This window comes from Phaenicophaeus curvirostris, chromosome 2, assembly GCF_032191515.1.
Source record: "Phaenicophaeus curvirostris isolate KB17595 chromosome 2, BPBGC_Pcur_1.0, whole genome shotgun sequence".
Lineage (NCBI taxonomy): Eukaryota > Metazoa > Chordata > Aves > Cuculiformes > Cuculidae > Phaenicophaeus > Phaenicophaeus curvirostris.
The window spans coordinates 89,174,280-89,198,030 of NC_091393.1; the positions used below are offsets into that span (position 1 = coordinate 89,174,280).

Genomic DNA, 23,751 nt, shown 5'->3' on the forward strand with positions numbered 1-23,751 from the left:
TGGGGGATTTTTGGCAATTCCACAGAGGAAATAACTAACTTGCTCAAACAGTCTTAATTGAAGGATCTTAAGAAATGCTACACCAGCAAAAAAACCTATCAGCAACAACCCAGGCACTATGCTCAGAAATGCCTTAATTAGAAGCAGTCATGTATTCTTTGAAAATTGTTCTGAATTTCAAAGAAAGATCTAGAGCTAAATCTGAAACAAAATTTGATATTTGTATAATTTCAAAAGTATAGGAGTATTCAAATCTGAAGCCAGACACAAGCAAGCAGATTACCTATTTAAATAAAGCATGACCTTTTTAATACCTACAGTGCAATTGAGTGAAGGGGAGAGAATTATTACTCTCTTGATCAAAGTAGATTGCATTGTAATTTTCTTATCTGTTCGTTATGTTAGCATTTCATGCTTTGTTATAATGACAAAATGCATTGCATGTTGTGTATATATTGCTCTGTAAAAACAAATTATCTATATATATTAATATAAAAGGGTTTAGTTTACACCCAAATCAAGTTTTTGGGTAGTTCACAGTAAGACTTTCCTTTCCAGCAGATAAAAAGAAAATGTAAATAACTAGCTTTCAGATGAGTGCAGGTAAGAGGTGAATTCTGCCTGGTAAAATAAATCCAGAACCAGCAACCAGCAGTGCCTTTCTGAGAATATTTTTTTCCCTACTTAGTTTCTTTCAGACTTTTTTACCTCCATGAAGGGGGAATGTAATATTTTTTTTACTCCTTACTCCAAAAATACGTAATAAAATCTTCACTTTTTCTAGGACTTCCATTTAAGGTTACTAATGTAGCCTCATTTGGTGTTAGATAAGTCTTGATCTAATTTTAGTAAATTGCTAGAAAATTCCTATTTCTAGAAACATACCTGAAAGGAAAGGCCCATATTAAGTCACAGATTCTTCAATGAGGTTCATAGCACACAAAGGGCCTTAACCCTCTCAAAACCAGAAGTTTGCTCTTCATTTACAGTGCAATCTGCAGAAGTTCTCAGGGAAAGTGATGAAATAGCCGTTAATTTTCATGACTTCCCCCACGTCATTACAGCATGCAACTGGGAAGCACATCTGCAGAAGCACAAGTCATGTCTTATGCTTTTGTAATGTAAGATGACTTTTAGGGTAAGATAAGTGAAATATTACACGTCATTACAGCATGCAACTGGGAAGCACATCTGCAGAAGCACAAGTCATGTCTTATGCTTTTGTAATGTAAGATGACTTTTAGGGCAAGATAAGTGAAATATTGCAGCTGTGACAAAGATTTTCGAAGTTGAATTGTTACTCAGATGTTAAAAAAACCTGCTAATTTCTAAGATAGTGGGACAACTGCATCCTAGGCAGTTCTTCATCTTCCTCTGAAATCTCACAAGGGCAGATTGCTTGGCTGTTTTCTAATTTTGTAACACAAACAGCGATCCAGAACAGTTTCCCTTAAATCTGCAGAAATGAACTGCTAAAAGTATACTTGCTTAAAATGATTTCAAGCAAGAACTAAGTCCTGTGTCTAGGCTGCATACCACTGATTTAGGAGTTTAGGATCTATCATCTCCAAAATGACTGCAATAACTTAATTTCTTTGTGAGGTGAATAGTCCTTCCTTATTTGGAAGAAAAAAAAGAAAAAAAATTATTTTCATTGAAATGTATCTCCAGGGCACACTACTAGAACTCAAAATAATTTTTTAACAAACAAATATAAATTACTCTACTGACCACTTACAAAAGCCATCATAAAAAGTCATTCTTATCAAATTATCGGTACCCATTCAAGAGTTATGTGCACAGTAATCAAATTTAAACTCCAAAGCTTGAAGAAAAACCTCGCATAACCTTGGAGAGTCCAGCTCTTCATATTATCAACTATAAATATAAAAATAAAACCAGGTAGTACTATTGTACTGCTTGTCCTGCAGCTAAATTAAATGCAGAATCAGACACTGAATTAGTAAATCCAGTGACATCAACATATAGTCTCCAAGTTTAGTCAGAGATGATCATCAGGAGGCAGCAATTTAATTCCTGTCTCAATAGAAACAGAAATATGATTTGCAAACTTCTTTTTTTAAAAAATTGCCAGGAAAAATACCCCAAACCAGCAAAAAGAAAAAAAAAAATCCAGGCATGAAAATCTCTTACTTATGGTTTCCAAAGAACCATGTCTGTTATGAGTTTTAGCCTTGATTAAAACAGAGATGCCGTACACACTCCAGAGAAAAATACATATGCTCATCTGAACTTCTCTTTGATTCAAAGGACAATATCTTGATATTAACCATTAAATTATAAAAGCAAAAACGGTCAACACCACCACCAAAAACCCACTGTCACGTTAGCATGATTTTTACCTAAGACAAGTATGGCTGGCTGAGAACAAACTACAAAAAGTTGCCTCTTTTTGCAACACAAGATGAGCATTGATGAATGAGGTTCTTCGCTACTACAATAGTAAACTGAAATCCTGAAACAAATGACTGGGGCACTGCCAGTGTGAAGAAAGGACTGTGAAAGCATCCACAAGTAGCAATCAGTGATTAGAACTATTTTTGTTTCTGTTTGGTTTTGTTGTTGTTTGAAATAAAAATTTGTTTTCCATTTTAAGAATTTTTAGTGTTGTCTCGTATAAACTCACATTTTGCAGAGAGGGGATTTAGGCGTAGTCTTAGCCTGGCTGAATCCAGAAGCACTAGAAACATGAATCCACCACAACCAGACACCCAGAGGGCAGGAACCACCCAGAGGGCAGGAACCACCCAGAGGGCAGGAACCACCCAGAGGGCAGGAACCACCCAGAGGGCAGGAACCACCCAGAGGGCAGGAACCACCCAGAGGGCAGTACTGGAAGCTTTCTGTGTTTTCCTACCCCTCAGAAAATATAAAACAAACAATTTTGAACAAATTCATATTACTTATTAATTCCAACATATTCCAACTTCATTTTCTCTGCTGACCAATAGATCTTGAGAATCCAATATAACATCCCAAATAATAATAATGAAATATCTTTCACTTCCAAAGCACCATTGACAGTAGTAAATCATGGAACTGTAGCTCCTGAGCATCAGTGTCTTTGTCTTATCTGACCTGAGGATCTGCTCTCAGTTAAAAGTAAGTGACTGAGCAAGGTAGACTGATAACTTTTGATGAATGTTTCATAGGTATAAAATCTTTGCCTAAACATCTGGGATCTTCAAAACCGCTGTACTGTAGGACTTCCCTTTTCCTGCATGACTCTTCATTATTAAAATCCAGGAAGCACTGCTTTGATGAAAACAGCACAACACTTATACTACTGTGATCACTGAGCTGCATTTCAGTATTCAGAAATATTTCATTATTTCTAGAAAAAGGGTCCAAGAAAACTAAGGAGCACAGTATGGTTTAACTGACTCTTTAGTCACTCAATTCAGCTGTGGGCATCACGTGGACAGAGTTGTTCTCTTTTCTAGCTCCAAATGTTTCTAGCTCTGAGTAGGAAAAGCAGCTCTAGATGAGATCTGGACGCCAACCAAGTTTAGCGCCCTCCAGATTTTGCCTGATAAATACCAACTAGGTTATCTATACATTTCTACATCATTCAAGAACAAAAGGATCAATACGAGCTGAAGAAAGAAGTGACCGTTTTCAACCTTAATTTAGATTTCATTTTATCTGATCTCTAGTGGTAGGATGAAATGATCAGATACTTCTTTTGTTAGCATGACATCCAAGTGTTCATATGCCATTTCATTTTGAGGAAAGTGAGTGGATAAAGGCAAGAGACATATACAAATGGATTGCCTCTTTTCAAGGCAGTCCCCTTCTGGTACTGATTAACACAGAGGTAGCTCCAAATGAAGGTATAGATTTTGCAAAGGCATTGCCAAAAGCCTGTTGTAAAGGTCACATATGTGAAAGATGTCTGGATCCAATGACATTTGATCCACACAATCCATAATGGATTTCACCAGCACTTTTGAATACAAAAAATGCAGTATGTAACTGATCTCACATTTAATTCCTACCAACTTGTCTGCCTAAGCTAATAAAAACAAAAAGCTGGAAATGACTCAGCATGCCAGGACAGAAGCAAGCTGAGTAGATTTGCAGTTTTTATTTTGACTTGTAGTGAGTTTAACAGGATAGTTACTCCAGAGTTTAAAAGAATCACTGAGGGTTGGATAAAATTTGCCAAGCTTTACACTATACAAATAAAAAATAATTTGGTTATAGTTTAGAAAGTGAACAGACCAAAGAAGATGTTGTTTACTGGAAGTTTCAATAATTTCATTTTTAATACCCTCTTTGCTATTGGTAGGAACAGAACTACATAAAGCTGCATTTATGGAGGCTGGCTGTTTGCTGAAAATCTAACAGTTCCTTCAAATTCTGGTTGATTATCATATTGTTGCATTCTGCATATTAAACTACAATTACCCTCTTTCCATGGTTCAGCTACATTAATTTCTAGTTGACATTAGTGTTTTTCTATAGCAGATACACTTAAAACAGTTGTAGTTCCTTGTAGAGCTGTACTATTATTGAGACCATATGGCCATTATGCTGGTGGTGTTTCCTCTTTTGTCCTCTCTTCTTGACAAAATAATTTATCTGCAGTGCACTAACACTCTTCAGAGCAGACCTGAAGCCTGGTTTATTTTTATCCCCTGGGAAGCTAACAAATAATCAAAAGTCAAGGGAAGAGCATAGGAATTACAAAGGTAAAACCTGAAAAAAGTTCTCTACCTACCCCTTTCCTTCTTCATTAATATGAAGACTACAGCACAGTCTGAAAATAAACAATGCAAACAGATCACGTGCCATGCAAGTTTGTCCTCTTTTATACTTCCACTTTTTAGTGCTATAACACTGCCTGTGGCTCGAAATCGCTAAGAAAATAATTATCTGTCAGAGACACCAATTTCCAAAATTTTTGTTGTTTAACCTGACCCTGTTGAAAGATTTGCTAATGAGAAAAGCATGTAACATGCAGGATTTAAATTCATGGAACTCCACAACTAAGCTCAATATGACCACATAGGCTAAAAAAAAATTACTACCTGAAATGGGGGTGAGGGAGAAGCAGCCCTGTGGATATCAGAGAGCTGAAGATGGAAATTTGCTCGTGTCTTTGCTGCAGAAGAACAGAATTAACAGTTTAATTTTTTTGCAGAGTGCAACTCTACAACGCCTTTCCTAAACAACCTTAATTTAGTTTTAAAGTCCTGTTTGCAAGTAGTTTGTCTATATATTAAGGCTAATATATAACAAATATACATGCATATACTCGACTTAAAATTCTAAGTATTTTAAAAAGACTTGTATATTGCTGGGAAAAGCTATCTGGCAGCAACATCCTTCATTTTGAGCACAGGCTGTTATTTTAACCCTTGGTTTGATGCTTCTCCCAGTGCTTTCATAGACACATTTCAATTCATGTCAAATTTAATATTTCTAACAAATCTCTACAGCTAGAGCTGCTAAGAATGCAGTCAGAAAATCAGGAAAGAGTGACTTGCACATTGACTGGAATTTGAAATGTACCAGTTGGTAACACACGCAATCATTTCACAGTCTCTGCAGGTGTAGTCCCACAACTCATGGCTACTTCAGCTTGTGCCTGGCATAAAGATGGATAAAATTGGTAACCCAGGTGCCCACACAGATGGCTTTGTATAGAGTAAGACTCTACTGGAGAGATCTGTCTTGGGCTAGAGAGGTGCATTTGCAGCTTCCAAAGCAACAAGAAACTACTGTGTAGTTGGTGCAAAGAGAGCATCAGAGTGGAAGCAGGCTGAGACAAGCTAAAATAAGGAAAGGAAGTAGTATCTATACCTCTTGGATGCAAAAATGGAGATATTCTAATCAAGTATCTGGCAGATACAAACCAGAACCAAGCAATGCTTGTTTTTTAATCCATTTCTCTGCAGGAAGAGCAAATAAAACATTTCTAACTATTTGCCCACAGTACTGTAAGTGACAACTCAGGGTGGATATTGAAAACCCTGGATTCCAGACACTGTGGTCTCCTGCAAATGTCTTTCTGTGGCCTATTAGCATAGCTTGGTGCCATTGTCATCAGGCAGTCAGTTCAAAGCCAGGACAGGATCCTTCATGCAAACAGGAATGATGAGAACCTGAAGCTCAGGATGAGACGAGGAGGGAGAACAGCCTCTCCCAGAGTGATGCAAAATCAAACCAAGTGATTAAGTCAACACTGAAGAACAAAGTGGTAAATAACAGTTGTTTAACAGGAGGTTTTAAACATTAGACTTAGACATCTGTTAATTAGGAGCTAGAGTCCCAAAGCCTCTTAATTTTTTGATTGTTTTGTGTGTTTCTCCCCTGGATTGTTTAACTAATCTCCCTATATATCCAAACCTAGTGATGGTTTTTTTCAAAAACTTATATAGGAATTCCCAGTTAGACAAATTCACTGACTGCCCTAAGTTTTGCTTTACTTAAAAAGCAATGAATCAAACACGCACACACACAAAACACATTAACTCCCTCCAGCCCCCAACAGAACAAGCTATATAAATAAGAACACACAAATAAGAGTGGGAATAATGTACTTTTAGACATCATTCCTCCTGCTACATCAGCACAGAGGAATCTGGACAAAAGACAGAAGTAATAGAAAACTAAGGGCCAAAAAGGGAACTTAAAGAAAAGCTAGCTCACTCACTTTTCTTCCTTCTGTGCTAAAAACGTGGACTTTCTTGACTCCTCCTCCAAAAGTCAATTGCATATACTGGTAATTGCTTTAGCCCTTTAGTTATATCTGGCAAAATCCCACATTCATTAAGTAACCATTGGCAATAAACTTTTTTCATTTTTTCATTTTTGCAGTGAACTATTAATACAAAAAAAGGGAAGTGGTGTAACAGGCAATTCATATGATTTCACACAGCACTTTTTTTTTTCCTCATATGCATTTAATTTATATGCTGTTACTGCTTTATTTCTCTCTGCAGGATGGTTGCTTCTGGATTCCTTATCATCCTGCTTACTTAACAACACAGGGACATTTCCTACAGCTCTCCAGGAATGACATAACCATAGATCAATAATAATTTTCCATCACCAGTCATAATATTTTCTACAAGCTTGCATCATTATCTTGGTTCAAGTACAAGACAACCTCAGACCTAACAAAAGCCTTATTTCTGGGTTGAGAGAAAAGAAGCAACATGGTGTATTAGAAAATATGTTTCTTTAACTGTGGAACTGCATAACTATCCCTTTGATTCCGCATCTGGATTGAATCCACCTCTGGACAAGTGCTCCACTACTTGGCAACCACATGCATAGACTTATAATCCCTCCAGTCCCAGACCATCCTGGTGGGTAGTAGAATGGCAGCAAAGCCCTTACCCATAATTTAAAAAAAAAAACAAAAAAACCCCAATAACCACCACCAATAGTTAAGACAGCCCTTAACTCCTTTTCTAGCGTAGCCTGAACTCAATGCTCCCTTCAAAGTGGAGACAAGTGACCACACTACCCTCTTCGCTTGTTTTAACCCACTCACCCAGCTATGTCTAGAGGCACCAGTCACATTCTGAAGGAGACACAAGTCCTCAGCCCACAGCTTACTGTCCTCAGCAGGCCCTCTATGCATCCCAAGGACCCAAAAGACCCACCTGACATCTGACATCATCTCTACCATCACAGCTGCCAGGGACAGAGTGTAAGAAGAACCCAGCTGCGCCCTGCAGTGAATCACAGAACTACCATGTTTTACCAGAAGACATGGATCAATCCTTTCAGCCTCAAACCACTACATTTTTGGAATGACTTCCTCCTTAGACTAGTATCCAAGGACCTCTCCCAGAGTGGAGACTCTAACTGTCTGTATCTGCCACTAGAGCTAGTTACCTTGTGTTATGCAGACAGTGGGTCAGAATAGCGTTCAGCTGTGTAGGATTAACTAGCTGATGCCTCAGCTGCAGCATTTTCATCCCCTTAACCCCATGATTTACCACACACCACTTCAGTTTCTAGTAGGAGAAATTAAAATCCTACCTTGACAGGTTCAGCTGCTCTTCAGGGAAGTATGAACTCATCTTCTCCAGATAAAGACATTCAGTCTTCCAGAGAGTTGCTGGGTAAGAGCTATTGTGTAAAAAGAGGCAGTAGCAAACCCCACTTCAGCCTTCTCTGACTGCACATTTAAAGGTCCCGCTAAGTGCTCTGTGAGGAAAAAAACCCTCAGATTAGATCAAGAACTCGGAAGAAGCATGTCTCAATACCATAAGATATTTTTTTAACTTGCTTCTATTTCAGCATTTTCTTTTTTTAAAATGGGTCTAGATATGAGGATTCAATGGGGACCTGAAGGAAACTGTAGCTTGCGCAAGCTGCAGGTCCTGGTGCTTTCTATCAGATGGCAGAAGAGAGATTTGTTCCTTAGCCCCTCTGCCACTCCGCACAACTAGCAGAGTCATATCTAGGCTAGTTAATTGTGAGGCTGATGGCACTAACTGTAGTCCCTTTCTGATGATCTGAGAAGCTTTCTTGGCTGCTATGTTGCTCTAGCAGATCAATAACATTCCTTGGCTTCACGGTCCCTGTCTGATGACCAAATGCTGGAATATTAGGTTCTGTATTGACTATTTTCAGGTACATAAATTCTTTATTGGACCTAAATCTCAGAGCTATGCTAAATGAAGGCATCAATTTAATATCACCTCTGTAATTAGTCTTTCATCTTAGCTGGAAAGCTTAGCATTCCCTCATTTGATAAGAGGTCCCTGTCTCTTCTTCTAATTCTCTGTCATATCAGATATTTTTACATCAAGCCTGATCTTTTAAACTTGAAGGCTTATGAAATTGAAGGAAAATATAATAGTGAGGGGTAGAATTTATTCTAATGCAAGTTAATGCACTCTGTATTTTATTCTACAAAAAAAATCCAAACACTTGATAGGCACTTTTACACACAGTAAGAATTCAGCTATGTGGAGATCACTCAAAAATGGGGCAAGAAAGAAATGCGTCAATCCCACCACATAATATTCCAGCCTCATCTCTTGTGCTTGTGTTATCTCCATGTGATTTTGCAAAGCAAAATTTAAACATATTGTGCCCTTTCCCTTATGGATCATAGATGCAGAAAAATTGCCTTAGAAAATTTTCTTTTGATATTTTTTTTTTCCTTTTAGACAAATGGTGCAATGGCCTCTTCTTTCCTCTAGTGGTTTGAGGGCTGTGAAAAGATATTCAGACAACCCAAGTAGTGACATTGCAGAAAGATGAAGATGAAAATGAAGATGGAGTTCCTCCTCTTCATCCACAAAAATAAAAAAAATAAAAAAATCCAGTTTTAACCTCATCTGTCAGTCTAGCCATTCTCCTACAGATGGAATAAACCAAGAATGACAAAGCTGGGACAAGTATTCCCTTGAGTGGAAAACCATCTTCTGAAGGTTTGGTTGCCCTGCAGAATGGGGACTGTCAAAATGACTGTTGAGGTAGCACACACACTAGCACTTGTTCAGAAAGCAAATTGCTAAGCTGGCAAATTCCTGAACACCAAGAAAGTCTCCCAAAACTTAGATAGCTTGAAGTGCCACAGTGATGTCATTATTCTGCTTCCAAATTGAATCAGCATTTGTTGCTCCAATACAAAGGACATCTTTCCAATGAAGTGCCAGCAGAAGAAGTCTGAAGGGAGCACTGGTTGCACAGCCCAGGACAGCCATAAGCAGCTGTAGTTCAGTCTGCCTTGTCACCCTAAGATCAGCTGTAAGGTGCCTGCAGCAGCTTTTTCCCCTTCTGCCATTCATCTACACTGACAGTGAGCCAAGGTAGCTGCAGACCTCAACAGACCTGGAAGTGACTTGGCTTTGTAGCTTCAAGTGCTAAGATGAATGAATATTTAGGTATATTAGCAATATTGTTATAGTTAATTGCCCTTGTATTAAGCACCCACTAACTGCTTAAGAGTTCTGCATAAGATTCACTACTAACACTTCAGGTTGACTTAATGCAATGTCCTCACCCTCCCACTTTTTCTAAAGACAAAGTTGCACTGTGGATTATTAGAGCAGAAGCAATTGCGATATTTATATGTGAGGTTTAACAGTATAAGCAAATGAGAAGAAAAACTACAAGAAAAGACTGTTGTTGTTGCTCAACAAAAGCGTAATTTCAAGAACACAGTCCCAAAAATGTTTGGAAAGGCACTTTAACAACACACTTCATGCAAATTTTAGGACCCTAGAGAGGCACACAACATTGACATTATCTCTTCAAACACCGTATTACTATTTTCTTGCCCAACCCTTCAGTTCCTTTGCGTAGAAACTACCCTCTTACCATATTCCAGGAGAAGACCAGGGGTCAGAGTTAGTCAAAGAAGTACAGACAAGAGACCACAGCCTGCTATTCTGCCCAGATGGAAGGACATACCTTTAATGGCTTTCTCATAGGAAGCAGAGTTATGTATACTGCCTTTAGCAAGCTTATTTGACATAAAAAGCAGGACTCTCCCACCTGAGCTTTTGATTCTTGGTAGCAGTACTCAAAGCAAAGCTCTCCTTTTACATTTTCTCTTGTATATTTTTCATTTCTTGTACCTGCCACAGGATTCAGATTTTTCATGAGTAGCACCTCTGAATCCCTGCAGCAGTCTGGCTACTTCATTTATCAAAGCAGCTTCACATCTAGCATTTTACTGTGATTTGGCAGCACAGCTTTTAGTAAATTTATAATTGCTGTCATTTCCCATGAAAGGGAATATGGAGGTAACCATTGTTTCAGCTTCAAGTGTAGGTCCAAAGTCTATTCTTCTTTACAAGCCTTCCCAAAGTCTGTGTTCTAAGGGTTGTCTATTTTTAGAAAAATTGTGACATTTAATGAATAGTGATTTAAAGCCTAAGACTGTGAAGTTTCAGTGAGCCAGCAGTTCTGTTCTGGAGAGAAGGCTAGAGCCCAAATGCTGGCTTTGATTTTACAGACTGTCATTATAATGACTTGCCAGATGCTTAGACTGCTCTCAAATAAACATGACAAACAGAATTAACATATTATCTGTGGTTCCCATACTTTTCACTATGGTGATCCTATTTATTTATTACATGGCCACAAATAATTTCCAGTGAATTGCTTTGGATAAGTATTAAAGCATCACCCTAGTTGCACAAACACACAGCAATTCTTTAACTACCTGATTTAAATATTTTTTATGTGCACAACATTTTTTCCTTTTGTCAGCATCACCCTGCACTTCACTAGATAGCTGAGGTGATAATCTGACTGCTGGTGGAAGAGGTAACTAGAAATTATGAGAAGTTCCTGGTAGTCTGCACGATTGAGGTATTCAAGACAACTTATTTTCCTTGCCTCAAGAAATCAGGCATTTTTGTATCCAACGCAGTGACAGGTTGTGAATCTGCATTACATTAATACCAACAGAACAGAGAACCCTGCTGCAGATGGCACCCAATACAGCAGAGAGCAAAGACAACATCCTTGTCTCCAAATGTTATAATCCCAGGACAAGATAAAGTACAGGGATACAGACAGATGTGGAGCATTTCCGCAAAATGGAAGAAAAACAAGTGACCACAACAAATTTGTTCTCAGTACAACAGTAGCCAAGCAGTCTTTTTATCACAGCAAAAGAGAATTCCTTATGACTGAGTGAAGTTCCCTGATTTGTAATGCTCTGGACTTGCATTAAGGATCACTTGCTTCAGATATAGTTTCAATACAGACTGGCCATTAAAACTCCTGAGATATTTAGAATCATAGAATCATAGAATCATAGAATAGTTTGGGTTCGAAGAGGCCTTAAAGATCATCTAGTTCCCACCCCCTGCCATGGGCAAGGCCATCTCACTAGATCAGCTTGCTGAAGGTCCCATCCAACCCGGCCTTGAACACCACCAGGGATGAGGCATCCACAACTTCCCAGGGCAACCTGTTCCAGTGTTTCAGCACTCTCATGGTAAAGAAATTCTTCCTTATATCAAGCCTAAATCTGAACCTCTCCAATTTATACCTGTTCCCCTTTGTCATATCACCACAAGCCTTTATGAGTAGTCCCTCTCCAGCTTTCTTGTAGGCCCCTTTCAAGTACTGGAAGGTTGCTATACTATCACCTCAGAGCTTTCTCTTCTCAAGACTGAACAAGCCCAATTCTCTCAGCATGTCCTGATCATCCTTGGAGCCCTCTTCTGGACCAGTTCCAACAGCTCTATATCCATCTTGCATTGAGGATTCCAGAACTGGACACAGTACTCCAGATGAGGTCTCACAAGAGAGGAATAGAGGAGCAGAATCACTTCCCTCAACCTGCTGGCCACGCTTCTTTAGATGCAGCCCAAGATACGGTTGGCTTTCTGGGCTGTGAGTGCACATTGCTGGCTCATGTCAAGCTTCTCATCCACCAGCACCCCCAAGTCTTTCTCTGCAGGGCAGCTCTCAATCACGTCATCCCCCATCGTGTACTGAAAACAGAGATTGCCCCGACCCGGGTTTATGACCTTGCACTTGGCCTTGTTGAACCTCATGAGGTTCTCACAGTCCCACTTCTCCAGACTGTCCAGGTCCTTCTGCATGACATGCCGTCCTTCCAGTATGGCAACTGCACCACTCAGCTTGGTGTCATCTGCAAACTTGCTGAGGGTGCACTCAATCTCACTGTCAATATAATTAATAAAGATATTAAACAACACCGATCCCAGTATGGAACCCTGAGGGACACCACTTTACATGGATCTACATCTGGACTTTGAGCCATTGACCATTACTCTGAATACAACCCTCCAACCAGTTTCTTATCCACCATACTGTCCACCCATCAAATCCATATCTCTCCAATTTAGAGAGAGGGATGTTGTGGAGGACCATGTGAAAGGCTTTGCAGAAGTCTAGATAGATCACATCCATCAGTTTACCTGTGTCCACTGCTGTGGTTACCCTATCATAGAAAACCACTAAGTTGGTCATACAGGATTTGCCCCTGGTGAAGCCGTGCTGGCTGCCATTCATCACCTCCATGTCCTCCATGTGCTTTAGCAGAGCTTCTAGGACGATCTGTTCCATGATCTTCACAGGCACAGAGGTGATGCTGGCAGATTGGTAGTTCCCAGGGTCATCTTTTCTACCCCTTTTAAGAATGGGCACAACCTTACCGTTCTTCCAGTCACCAGGGACTTCTCCTCATTGCCATGACTTTTCCAATATCGTGGTGTGTGGCATGGCAACCACACTGGCCAATTCCCTCAGGACTCTGGGATGTATCTCATCAGGTCCCATAGACTTATATATGTTCACGTTCCTCAGGTGGTCAATAATTAGTGCCCCAAGAATTGCTGTTCCTTCTTTAAATTAATTTTTAGTTTATTTATCTCAGGTTAGGATTTAGTGGAGGCTCACAGGCAGTTTCAAACCCAATCTGATATGATGACATAGCACTTCAGTTGTCAAGGTTCATCTCTTGCACAGCTCCCAAAAAGCACAGGTGGATATAAAACCACTTAACTTCATGTAATCACCATAGTTGCCCCCCTATCCTTTCAGGTCAGCATCGCCTGTTTATCCAGCTGGCTTCAACTATATTTTTGCTGCAAAATTAGAAAACTGCCAGGCAGACAAGCTGGAAGAGATAGGAAAACAGCTTTATTTTGGTTGCATGCCACTCTAGCAGCTGTCTTGGGCACTGTGGAAAATGGCAACCCAACAAGGTCTGCACATGGTCATGTTGTCCTCTTCATACATCATGTGATGCTACAATCTCCACAGTAACATATTGTTTTCAAAACTTCTGGCATATTGATTGGAAAAATACTAATCAGATACTTAGTCTATCTTTACCATCTCGTGTATGGTTTTTTTGCTAATAATCCTTTCCACCTGCACTGGAGATTGTTCTACTGACTTCAAATAGGACAAGAAATGTGCAAACCAGAGGCCTACAGCACAGAAATTTGCTGCAGTGAGCTACATTTGTTTTGCGAGATGCTGCTAAAAACATTAAAATGTATGAAGTAATTTAACTATAGTCTGGAGACATAAACAGAAACAAAACAAAAAAGAAGAAAGGAATATACGGTGACTTGTCTTTGAAGCTAGTTCTGCATTTCTGCATTCTGTTTTTCTGTACTGAGTGACTGGCTTTCAATTTGTAATGAAAAGTTTGAAAGATTTATGGTATGCTCCAAATTTAAGGGCTTTACATATTCTCCAATGTAATCCTTTGCTCTCGGAACAGTAGGCTCTGTTGAAGGACAATAAGTACGGAACAACTTTATTGAGGTTAGCAGAGTTAAATGAATGAGCAAAAGCAGCCTCTTCTGTATTGACAGAGTTAACTGCAGTTCTAAACCTGATTTCCATGATCACCTCCCAGCAGCAAGAATTTAGAGGAATTTTCTCTTTACTAATTTTCAAGGAATTGTTTTCTTGAAGTCTTTCTCTTTCTGAAGTCTTGCTCATGAAAACACAGGCCAATCTCAAAAGCAGCATGCAGGAGCAGTGATAAAACAACTGCAGCCTTTGCTTTTATCTTGATACAGAAAATTTTTTTATAAAACACGTTCTCTACATAAAATGGTATACTAAGGGCTGAATATGGGAAAAAGTGAATTTCATCTAGCATTCAGCTATGGAGTGCCTGTTCTCAAAAGCCGCTCCTGTCCTACAAAAGCCAAAACTATCTCTTCTTACTGCGCCTGTGCTCTATGAGCAAGAGAAAAAGTTTCTTTAATTTCAAGCTATCCCACCATTGTTAGTCACCTTGGCACCCAGAAAGATTTACAGCTGGGGCGCATTCAGAGCTTGCAAAAGCATTGCAAAAGAGCAAGAGTACACTGATATAATGCAGGCTACACTCTGAAACTCTTCTGACAGTCTCTAAGGACTCTGAGAAATAAAAAGGTCTTTGTGCCTGTACCACCTCCACTTTATATAGTGCACAATAGTACATGACATGTTACTCCCACTTTCACTTTTCACAGTGGAGCTTAATTTTTTATCCTCCTTTTTGCTACAAGCCACTAAGGTATTCTCTATTAAAAAAAGTATTCAGACTTTGTGACTTTTTACTCTGTAGTTCAGAAGGACCTAGACTGCAACTCTTTTTACTGTCCAAATGTGCAATCCAGTGCCTTTAAATCCGGAAAATTCTCTCTCTGTTGCTACAGAACAAGCCAAGGTGACAAATTATTCTAAATGCTCTATATGTTACAGAGAGGGATATGCTAAGTATGGCTGCACTAGTTAAAGCAAAGCCTTTCTTTGTCATGTATACCACCAGTTCCATTGGACTTGGATCAGGGATTGTCTGCTGCAGGGATGTACTCTACCTTGTGCCGGCACATCTTACTGGAATTCAGATTATTATTCCTTTCAGTTTATTAACCTCACTACTTGCATATCCCTTTTGGATCTGGCACTCAACCGTCAGGAACTTTGTGCATAGTGGAAAATATAGGGAAACTTTGGACAAAACCACAACCTTGGAAAAAAATTTCCATCAGCTTTCCATCACTGTAGTTTAGCATGCTTGAGTGCATGAATACTGAATACTATAACCTCTGGAGAAAATGAAAAATCCATATAAAACAGGAGCAGATTTGTGACTGGTATAAAAGTCAGAATCAACAGTAACAATGTATTTTTCTCATGTTCTCATTAGAGAATTTTTAACAAATACATTCAATATTTCTAGTCATCCAGCAAAGTTAGCCTCTGTCTCCTGAGCTAAACAAGACTAAAATACATTAACTGAGAAAGATGGTTCTCTTCAGAAAAACATGTCAGACTTCCCCATTTAATTTGAAGGGTCAAATTAAAAGTGCAATTCAGGGAAAAAAACAACAAAAAAACCCAAGTTATCACTAAACTACTACTTAACAAAGTCATTTCAGGCTGCCGTTCATCTTCTGGAGAATGCTGTTATTTATTACTAATGACATATAGTACATTCACATTAGGATCTCTGTTATATGCGTATTATATACCTTTCTTTAGAGGACATAGATCTGACTGCATAAAATTAGTCTTGAGAATTATCTAGAATTAACAACCGAATTAATAAAGTAAATCCTTCTTAAGGAGTTTTTCACTGAGAACATTTATTTGCTAAAATTATACTGAAGATGTCTTGTAACATGCTTGTAACATTCCCAGAAAAAAACAGTGTACCCCGAGTGTTCAGTGAATACTACTACTAATAACTAGTAACAGTGAAGACAGAACATGATGTATTATCCCAGTTTTAGACCTCTAATACCAGTAGCCTGGTCATAGTGTATTACAAACCATTGAGACATGAGTTGCTTTCTCTATGATTATCTGTCTCCAGCAACTAGACTAGAAAGCTAGCTTAACATTCAGAAATTACTAAAACAAGAAATAAATATTAATTATTATATCACCAGTGTAGATAATTCTGTAATTCATAAAAACTTGAGTCCATTGGTTTTCTAAGATGTGGATTTTATATTGAGCTATATTGTCAAATCACTAAATTAGCAAGAAACAAGAGTCAGTGTATCAAAGTGGGTTTTTTAGTCAATTTAACACATTTGTTGCTATGCATTAAAGGCACAAATATACCTGGGTCCAGAATAAAAAGCTATATAAGTTACTGTACCAGCTGCTCTGTATAAAGGGTAAAATGATGTTGTCCTACAATAAGTAATGTACCTATTTCTAAATGTATTCAACATATTCTTCTGAAAGTTTGTGAAAGCATGTTAAGTAATGGCCTAAAATTGACATGTTCACATTTTCCAAGTATAATAAACCTCTTCCAAGCAGTTTTCACACAGGCCTTTTACAATTGTAACAATAATTTGGCAAAGCAGAGAATGGTTGCTCAAATGAAAGATGTTTAATATCTCTGTATAGCTCAACAGCTTTTTATTTCTAATAACAGCCTCTCTATTTTCCCCAAATGGACCCCTTTGTTTGCAGTAAGATTATGTTGTTGTTTAAAGCTGCAGGGCAATACAGAAAAATCTTAGTCATGTTTCTATGACAAAATAATTACTTCATTTCTGACAAATTCATGTAAAAATGTATATTTTTCTTAGCATATAAATCCTTTCCTTTCAAACAGTACTGAAAGGTAGGGACAAAAAGGTATTTTCCACATAACTGTATGACAGCAATTTATTAGAAATATTACTGCAGTATTTCAACACTGTATGTAGCTTCCCTAGCAGGAAAATTTCCTTCCCAGGAACTAAATTATATGCATATTTAGACCTGTGATGTGCTTGTAGGGTTGACTGAGTAGAGCAACCTTCCATTTCTTCTTTCATTGGCTGCATTGTATTCCTATTTAGAGGATCACTGCTGTAGAAAAAATGGTGGAGGATCAAGAAGTCAAAACAAATATGTGGACTAGACATTCTCGCATCTGCTGTCCTGGTCTTATGGCTTTGCTTACTGACCTAAGGATAGTGACTTAAGGACGGTCCCTTTAGAGGTTTAGCACTTGTGCAGGTTTCTGTGTTACCTTCTAGCTTTTCTCCTCCCGCATAAAATAAAATTTCAGGAAGAGATGAAGAGGAAAGTATGGCAAGGAAGTTCAGTTCCAGTAAGCTTCTGGGTTTAGTTCTGGGTTTGACCCATCCAGTTCAGACAGTGGCACTGCAAGGCACCCTAAATATTTGGAAAAGGAGGATAGGCAGCCTGGAGCTACAAAACATGGAGGGGATGCCAAAGTAAGCTCTTGCCCTGGTACTCAAGCAAGAATTAGGCACAAAACAAGTTCTTTGTAATTTGATCTCCCTGCCTCTCATGCAGGGTTATCCAAAAACTGATGTGTTAAAAACACTGACATTTTACCAGATGTAGTTATACCACAGAATGCAAAAAAAAGGCAATATTATCATAGGCAACAGTAAACAATACAGATTAGCTACTTATCCAACAGATTTTGGACAGTTTTTATTAATGTTATGTTTCCTCTAACACTTAGAAACAAATTATTTTGTTAGGTGGCACGTGCACCTTTGCAGATTTTTATGTGCTAAAACTTGTCTCTCATATAAAATGATTTGCCAACATCTTTTATTATTATCAAATACAAGTGGCAGCACAAAAGAAAACAACCCTTTACCAAACTGAAATACCATTTGTACAAACTTGCTTAAATAACAAATATCCTAACAGTCTGGAAATCTTCCCATGTATGTGTGAGAAAAAGGAAGTTACAAATGGATTTTCATTAAGTCTTAATTCATGGTTTCATAGCTCCATATTTGGAAGGGGAAAACAAGCTATGCAAATTTTCCAGAGGCAAGAGGGACGGGTTTTTAATATGAAATTCTGCTCTTACAGGAACGAAAAGAAAACCTTTTACAGAGTTGATCAAGTTTTATAAATTCACTTAATCATCCTCAGTATATACGATCTCTCATTATATGTGGAGAGGAAGAAAAAGATTTTCCAATAACATTAATGGTACTAGACACATTTGGATCATGATAACTCTACCTACTTATACCATCTGGACTGTGGCATCTTTTCTTCTTCTTCAATTTTTAAACTTAAAAATAAATAATTTTATTTGTTGATGCTTTGTTCCAAACAGTCAAATCTAGTTTGATAAGGCAGGATCATTTAGTTCTATTACAAAAGTGAAAAAAGAAACAATATCTTTTATATATAAATCGACAGAGATTCTCTTCGTAGAGATCATCTACAAAGTAAAGGTAAATAAATGCTGAATGAATTTAACAATTAACTATATTTGTTGTCAAATGTTGTCACAGGATCCCAAAACAATGTCCCAAAACTCTTTACAGCAGGTTCCAAGATGCCTAAAAGTTTCTTTAAAATGAAAGGAACCACAGAAATATTCTTTTCTATAGGTTGGTAAATGGAAACAAATGGGTTAGGAAGATCCAAAGCTTTAACGTAAGATGCCACATCTCTGAATGTCAAAGACAAAAAGCATTAAGAATTACCAGGCCCTTTCTAAAAATCAGATCCAAAAGGCACTGAGACACATCCCACACAAATCAGATTGGAATAATGTAAGAAGACAGTTGTCTTCACTTAGCACCACATATTTGCAGGCTATTGTTCCCTTGGCCAAGACCTACAGAGGCTGTTGTAAAATATTCATGGCAGAAATGACTGTTCTGGCATGAAAGACTACTGCCATTGGAGCTGTTTGTTCACACACTTCTGCTGAAGGTTACCAGCAAGCACAGGAGAACTGGCAAGGCAATAGATTGGAGCTCCTCACACCTCCCTTAGTTCAATGATGGAGAAATTGCCATCAGTTGTGTAGCACGTGGCAAAAGAAACTCCATCCAGGCAAGTTTTTGAAACAAAGTAGCAAGAAACACATCTTAAGATACAGCAACCAAACAGCATCATTTTTAATATCAAAGAAAAAATATTTTCTGTGCTGCGCGAGTCAAACCTTTATTGCTAAACCATGTTAAATTAAAGCAGGTGGCAAACTGCTATACTCTGTAACCAATAAAAGCACAAAAATCAGTTTCACAAATTATTTCTTAGCATTCCAGTTATAGCAAGCAGGAGATTCAGAAAAGCTTATTTTAATTAAAAACTTTATTTTTCATTACAATTCACAGTTTATATATGGTGAGATGAACACTCACCATGTGGACATTCAGAACACTGTGCTGGGGAGACAAGGGTCTTTGTTATAAGAGCATTGCTCGGTGCTGTGTCATGGAACTTCCTTAGTTTTAAAAGCATACTCTCTGTAAATGTTAATTGACTGATATTTACACGGAAGTGACTGAATTTACATATTAACTTATATTTATTAGAAAACAAGCTAAGCATCCAAAAAACATTAACATTCATATCTTGCATGTTATCTAATGGTCAGAGATGCTGTAAGATTTGCCACTTGAATCATGCCCAATCAGCAAAGTCTCATTCTTTTGAATTTACACAGAGCCTAAGTTAATCTTTAAGGCCTGTTCTAGTCATTTTATGTACAGCCAGGTTACAACAGACTAACATAAGAAAAAAATGCAAAATTATCCATTCCATCCTGCATTTCTTCTGAATCTCATGTACACCTATAAGCAAAACAGAAGATACAAAATTTAATGTGTTTCCTTAAATCCAGTAAAGAAAACCCATAGTCTGGTTTAGATCTGCTTCTCATCAGCCTATCCTGTCTGAACAATCATCAGTATTCAGATTGTGCTATTCATCAGATCTTCTTCATGCCTGCACTTATATTCAGAGCCATCTCTATCTGAAATGTAGAAAGTCACAGTGATACCAGTTTCAATTGCATTCCCACATTGTCACAGCTCCGGCACAGGCAGCCACTGTACAGTGTGACATTCAGGAAAGCACTCCAGCAGGATTCCTGGGTAAAATATCATATGGAGTCTGGTGTGACTTGACTTCAAGAGGAAGTTAAGGATGTTTTTCATAGAGCAAATATCTGGCTGAATGTTTATGCTTATTAAAAATCGCTGCTTATTTCTGCATGGTTTTCTGGATGTGGTTATTAGAATACATGAATTAAAAGCCTCTCCTGCCTCTCCTCAAAATGGTAATTTTCATTTGGTTTTGTCATCTACCAAATAATTTAGTGGTTGATAAGCTGCAGATTTTTTTTTTGGTACATCCGATGCAGAGAAAAACAACTGCTGAACACTGCTTGAAAAAATAAGACTCAGAGGGTCTGCAAATTCTGCAAGTCACCGTGGACAAGTATCAGCTGGACCTGAGTAAAATAAAATGTTTCTGGGGGATATGTTTGCAACTTTTGAAACTGCAGTGCCTTTAAATTTAGAGCTAAGATCATCATTTGATGATTGTTGAGTTTTGGCATTCATTCATGCTGGTTGGCATCTTCATGACAGACACCTTTAAAACACCATTGCTTCAAGAAGAATGAAAGCTCAAATGAAATACACTTCTCATGCAAAGAAAAAGAAAAACCCAAACAAACAAAAACCATACAGGAACTGTAGAGGTTCTGGTTCTTCAAAAGATAAGGCACTGACAAAAATTTCTTAGGTAAAAGGCTGCATAAGAATTTCTTGCCATTTACAAATGTGTTGTAGTCCAGAAATAGTCCATTCCTAGGCTCAGTAAGGTAGACCCTGAAATTTTAAGGACTGATCCCTCAAAGCTACATTGTTACCATAAACAAGTGTGATTCATTCTTGAGGCCATATGGCACATTAGGAGAAGTGAAAAACAGTCTGGGCAGATAAAGGCAGAAGACGTTGCTTGTTCCAGCATGTTTCGCTAACAGAAGTGCCATTCGTCTTTGTAGAGGTGTGATGGTAACTCTGGACTGTAGTTTCTGTGGAACTCATGCACACATATAAAATGCTATTAGCACTGATCACTGACAGGGTGAAGAAAAAAGGTATATGGCTAGTCTAAGCCAAGAGCTTCTCAAGGACTGAGATCCCAAGTCACAGCTACTTAATGTTTTCAATAACGGCTATCTCTTCTGCTGCACAGTGTGGTGTCAAACCATTCATGTAAATGCTGTCTGTCTTTGTTAGAGCTGGCAAGATGTCCTTCTCACTGGTGAGATGGTTGACTGACAGAGTTCTCTTGCAGGGAGTCAGGTCTTGATTGTGGTTGACGGCGAGTTCTGCAGAGAGCTTCCTTTTGATAGAGGTAGCACGCTGGAACTTGTCATAGATCTCCACACTCAGGCGCCTTCGAGTTTCTTTGAACTCTGCGGTGACATTGGCTGTCCACTCAGCAGCATGGGCTCTGAATTCCCCTACCTGTGGCAAAAGTGAGAAGAAAAGGGAAGCATTACAGGGCCAAGGACTTTAGATACTGTGTGGGCTCAAGAACCCAGTGAGAGCAATGCAGCTTTGGGGTGGCAAAGAGCTGCTGCTGCCAGCACAGATTTCTCATGCCACAGACTCACTCTTTTACTGAGAGCAGTTAAATTAGAAGAAATGTTGCACTAGTCAGATTTAACAACAGTTCTGAAGGCACAATACAATCTTTTCTTCTCGTTTTTTTTTCTTTAATTACGAGAACTCAGCAACACAGGGAAGCTGCAGAGCCCCGACAGCTGCAGAGTACCCAGCTGGTCAGGGGACACTGAAATCCCAGCAAACCAGGCCATGCTATGCATTGTTACTAGGGTACAGGGTTATTTATGAGCACTTTGACTGTCTCTGGAAAGATCCCTGGGAGACTTGGTAAACAATTTTCTAAATTTAGGCAGAAAAGCTTTTTTTGTAAAAAAAAGAAAAAAGTCAGCTGCTTGTATTCTTTCTTTTCTGTGCTTGCTCAAACGTAGCACCAATACAGCAACATCTCAGTCATGTCAGCAACATGTCTGCTTACCACCCTGACTCCACCAAAATGACATACTAAAAAGCAGCATGAAGACAATTGAAGAGCAGGATTTGGAGGTCAATTAGCAATTACACCCAGAGGAGGAAACTCAAGCTGCCAGTCACCACTACTGTACAATTACCATATGGCTGGAGGGAGATTACTTCCCCTGCTATATACAGATCTCCAGTCAGGTGGGAAGCAAGGTGAGAGTTTGTACCAGTGCTACCATTTCACAAATATCATAGAATCATAGAACGGTTAAGGTTGGAAGGGACCTTAAAGATCATCTAATTCTCATGAGCAGGGACACCATCCCACCTAGCCTCGAACACCTCCAGGGATGGGACATCCACAGCTTCTCTGGACTACCACTTCCAATGCCTCACCACTCTCATAGTGAAGAATTACTTCCTTATCACTAATGTCAATCTACCCTCTTTCGGTTTAAAACCATTGCCCCTCATTCTATCACCATATGTCTATCACTATATGTCACTATATGTCGAAAATCCCTTTCCTGGATTCTTGTAAGCCCCCTGTTGTTACTGGAATGTAACAAGGTCTCCCCAGGGCCTTCTTTTCTCTCATCTTAAAAGCTCCAACTCTCTCAGCCTGTCCTCATATGGAAGGTGCTCCAGCCATTGCCCCAGCAATTTCGGTCTTCAACTTCTATTACTCTGGGTCAGTTTTCTGTAGACTGAAAGCACTTATGTTTCATTCAACACATTTCCATGGAATAGTGAACTCTGCTTCTAACTCAGACCCAACCAACTCAGAACAACATTGGACAGAGTGATATCCAAAAGCCATTTGGATTCACATTTGAGGAATTCTTCAAGTTCCCTCGTTCGCTGGATGAAATTACTTTGTGTCCTCAGGAAACTCATTCAGTCTAGGAGCTAGGAACTTTTTGAAATCCCAGCTGTGATCTCTCCAGCTCTCTTGAGTGTTTAAGATGATAATCCTTGATGAGTTTAACATGGTTTTATTAATGTTTGGCAAACTACTCAGGATAATTAAACTGTCCAAATTGTTATGTAAGTACAATAACATAGTACCTAAAGATCAAAACTAAGAGTGAGTGATACATACAACTTCCCTGAATAAAAAAAAAAAAAAAAGATAATTTTAAAAAAAGAAGGAAAATTACTCTGCTGGTATAAATTCACACTGACTTTATTTGAGAAATATCAAATTGCATCAATGTGTACTCGGGCTCCTTACAAGGACAGAAAAAAATATTCATACTTCAAACAAGCTTTTCTTTTCCCTAACAGTAATGACCATTCCTCTTTGTGATCCAGTGAACTACAACATGAATATCTCCATGTCTTGCACAGGAAATAGTACCTGAAAGCAGAATAAGTCATTCAGTGTATCTGTTTGGTTATTCTGCTAGATGTTAGCTATATCTGGGCCTTTCAATCTACTAAGTGGCAAAGACTAGCAGTTAACTGGCTTGTC

General features: G+C 38.6%; 1 protein-coding gene across 4 annotated transcripts in view; it reads right to left on the reverse strand.

Annotated features, from left to right (window-relative positions):
* Positions 1-17,879: 17,879 nt before the first annotated feature.
* KCNK2 (potassium two pore domain channel subfamily K member 2) overlaps positions 17,880-23,751 on the reverse strand; it is a 132,554-nt gene continuing 126,682 nt past the window's right edge. For all 4 annotated transcript variants that reach the window (XM_069852808.1, XM_069852807.1, XM_069852810.1 and 1 more), the window contains one exon: positions 17,880-21,716. In XM_069852808.1, the coding sequence (XP_069708909.1) occupies positions 21,399-21,716 (318 nt within the window). In that variant the 3' untranslated portion in view covers positions 17,880-21,398. The remainder of the gene's footprint in view (positions 21,717-23,751) is intronic.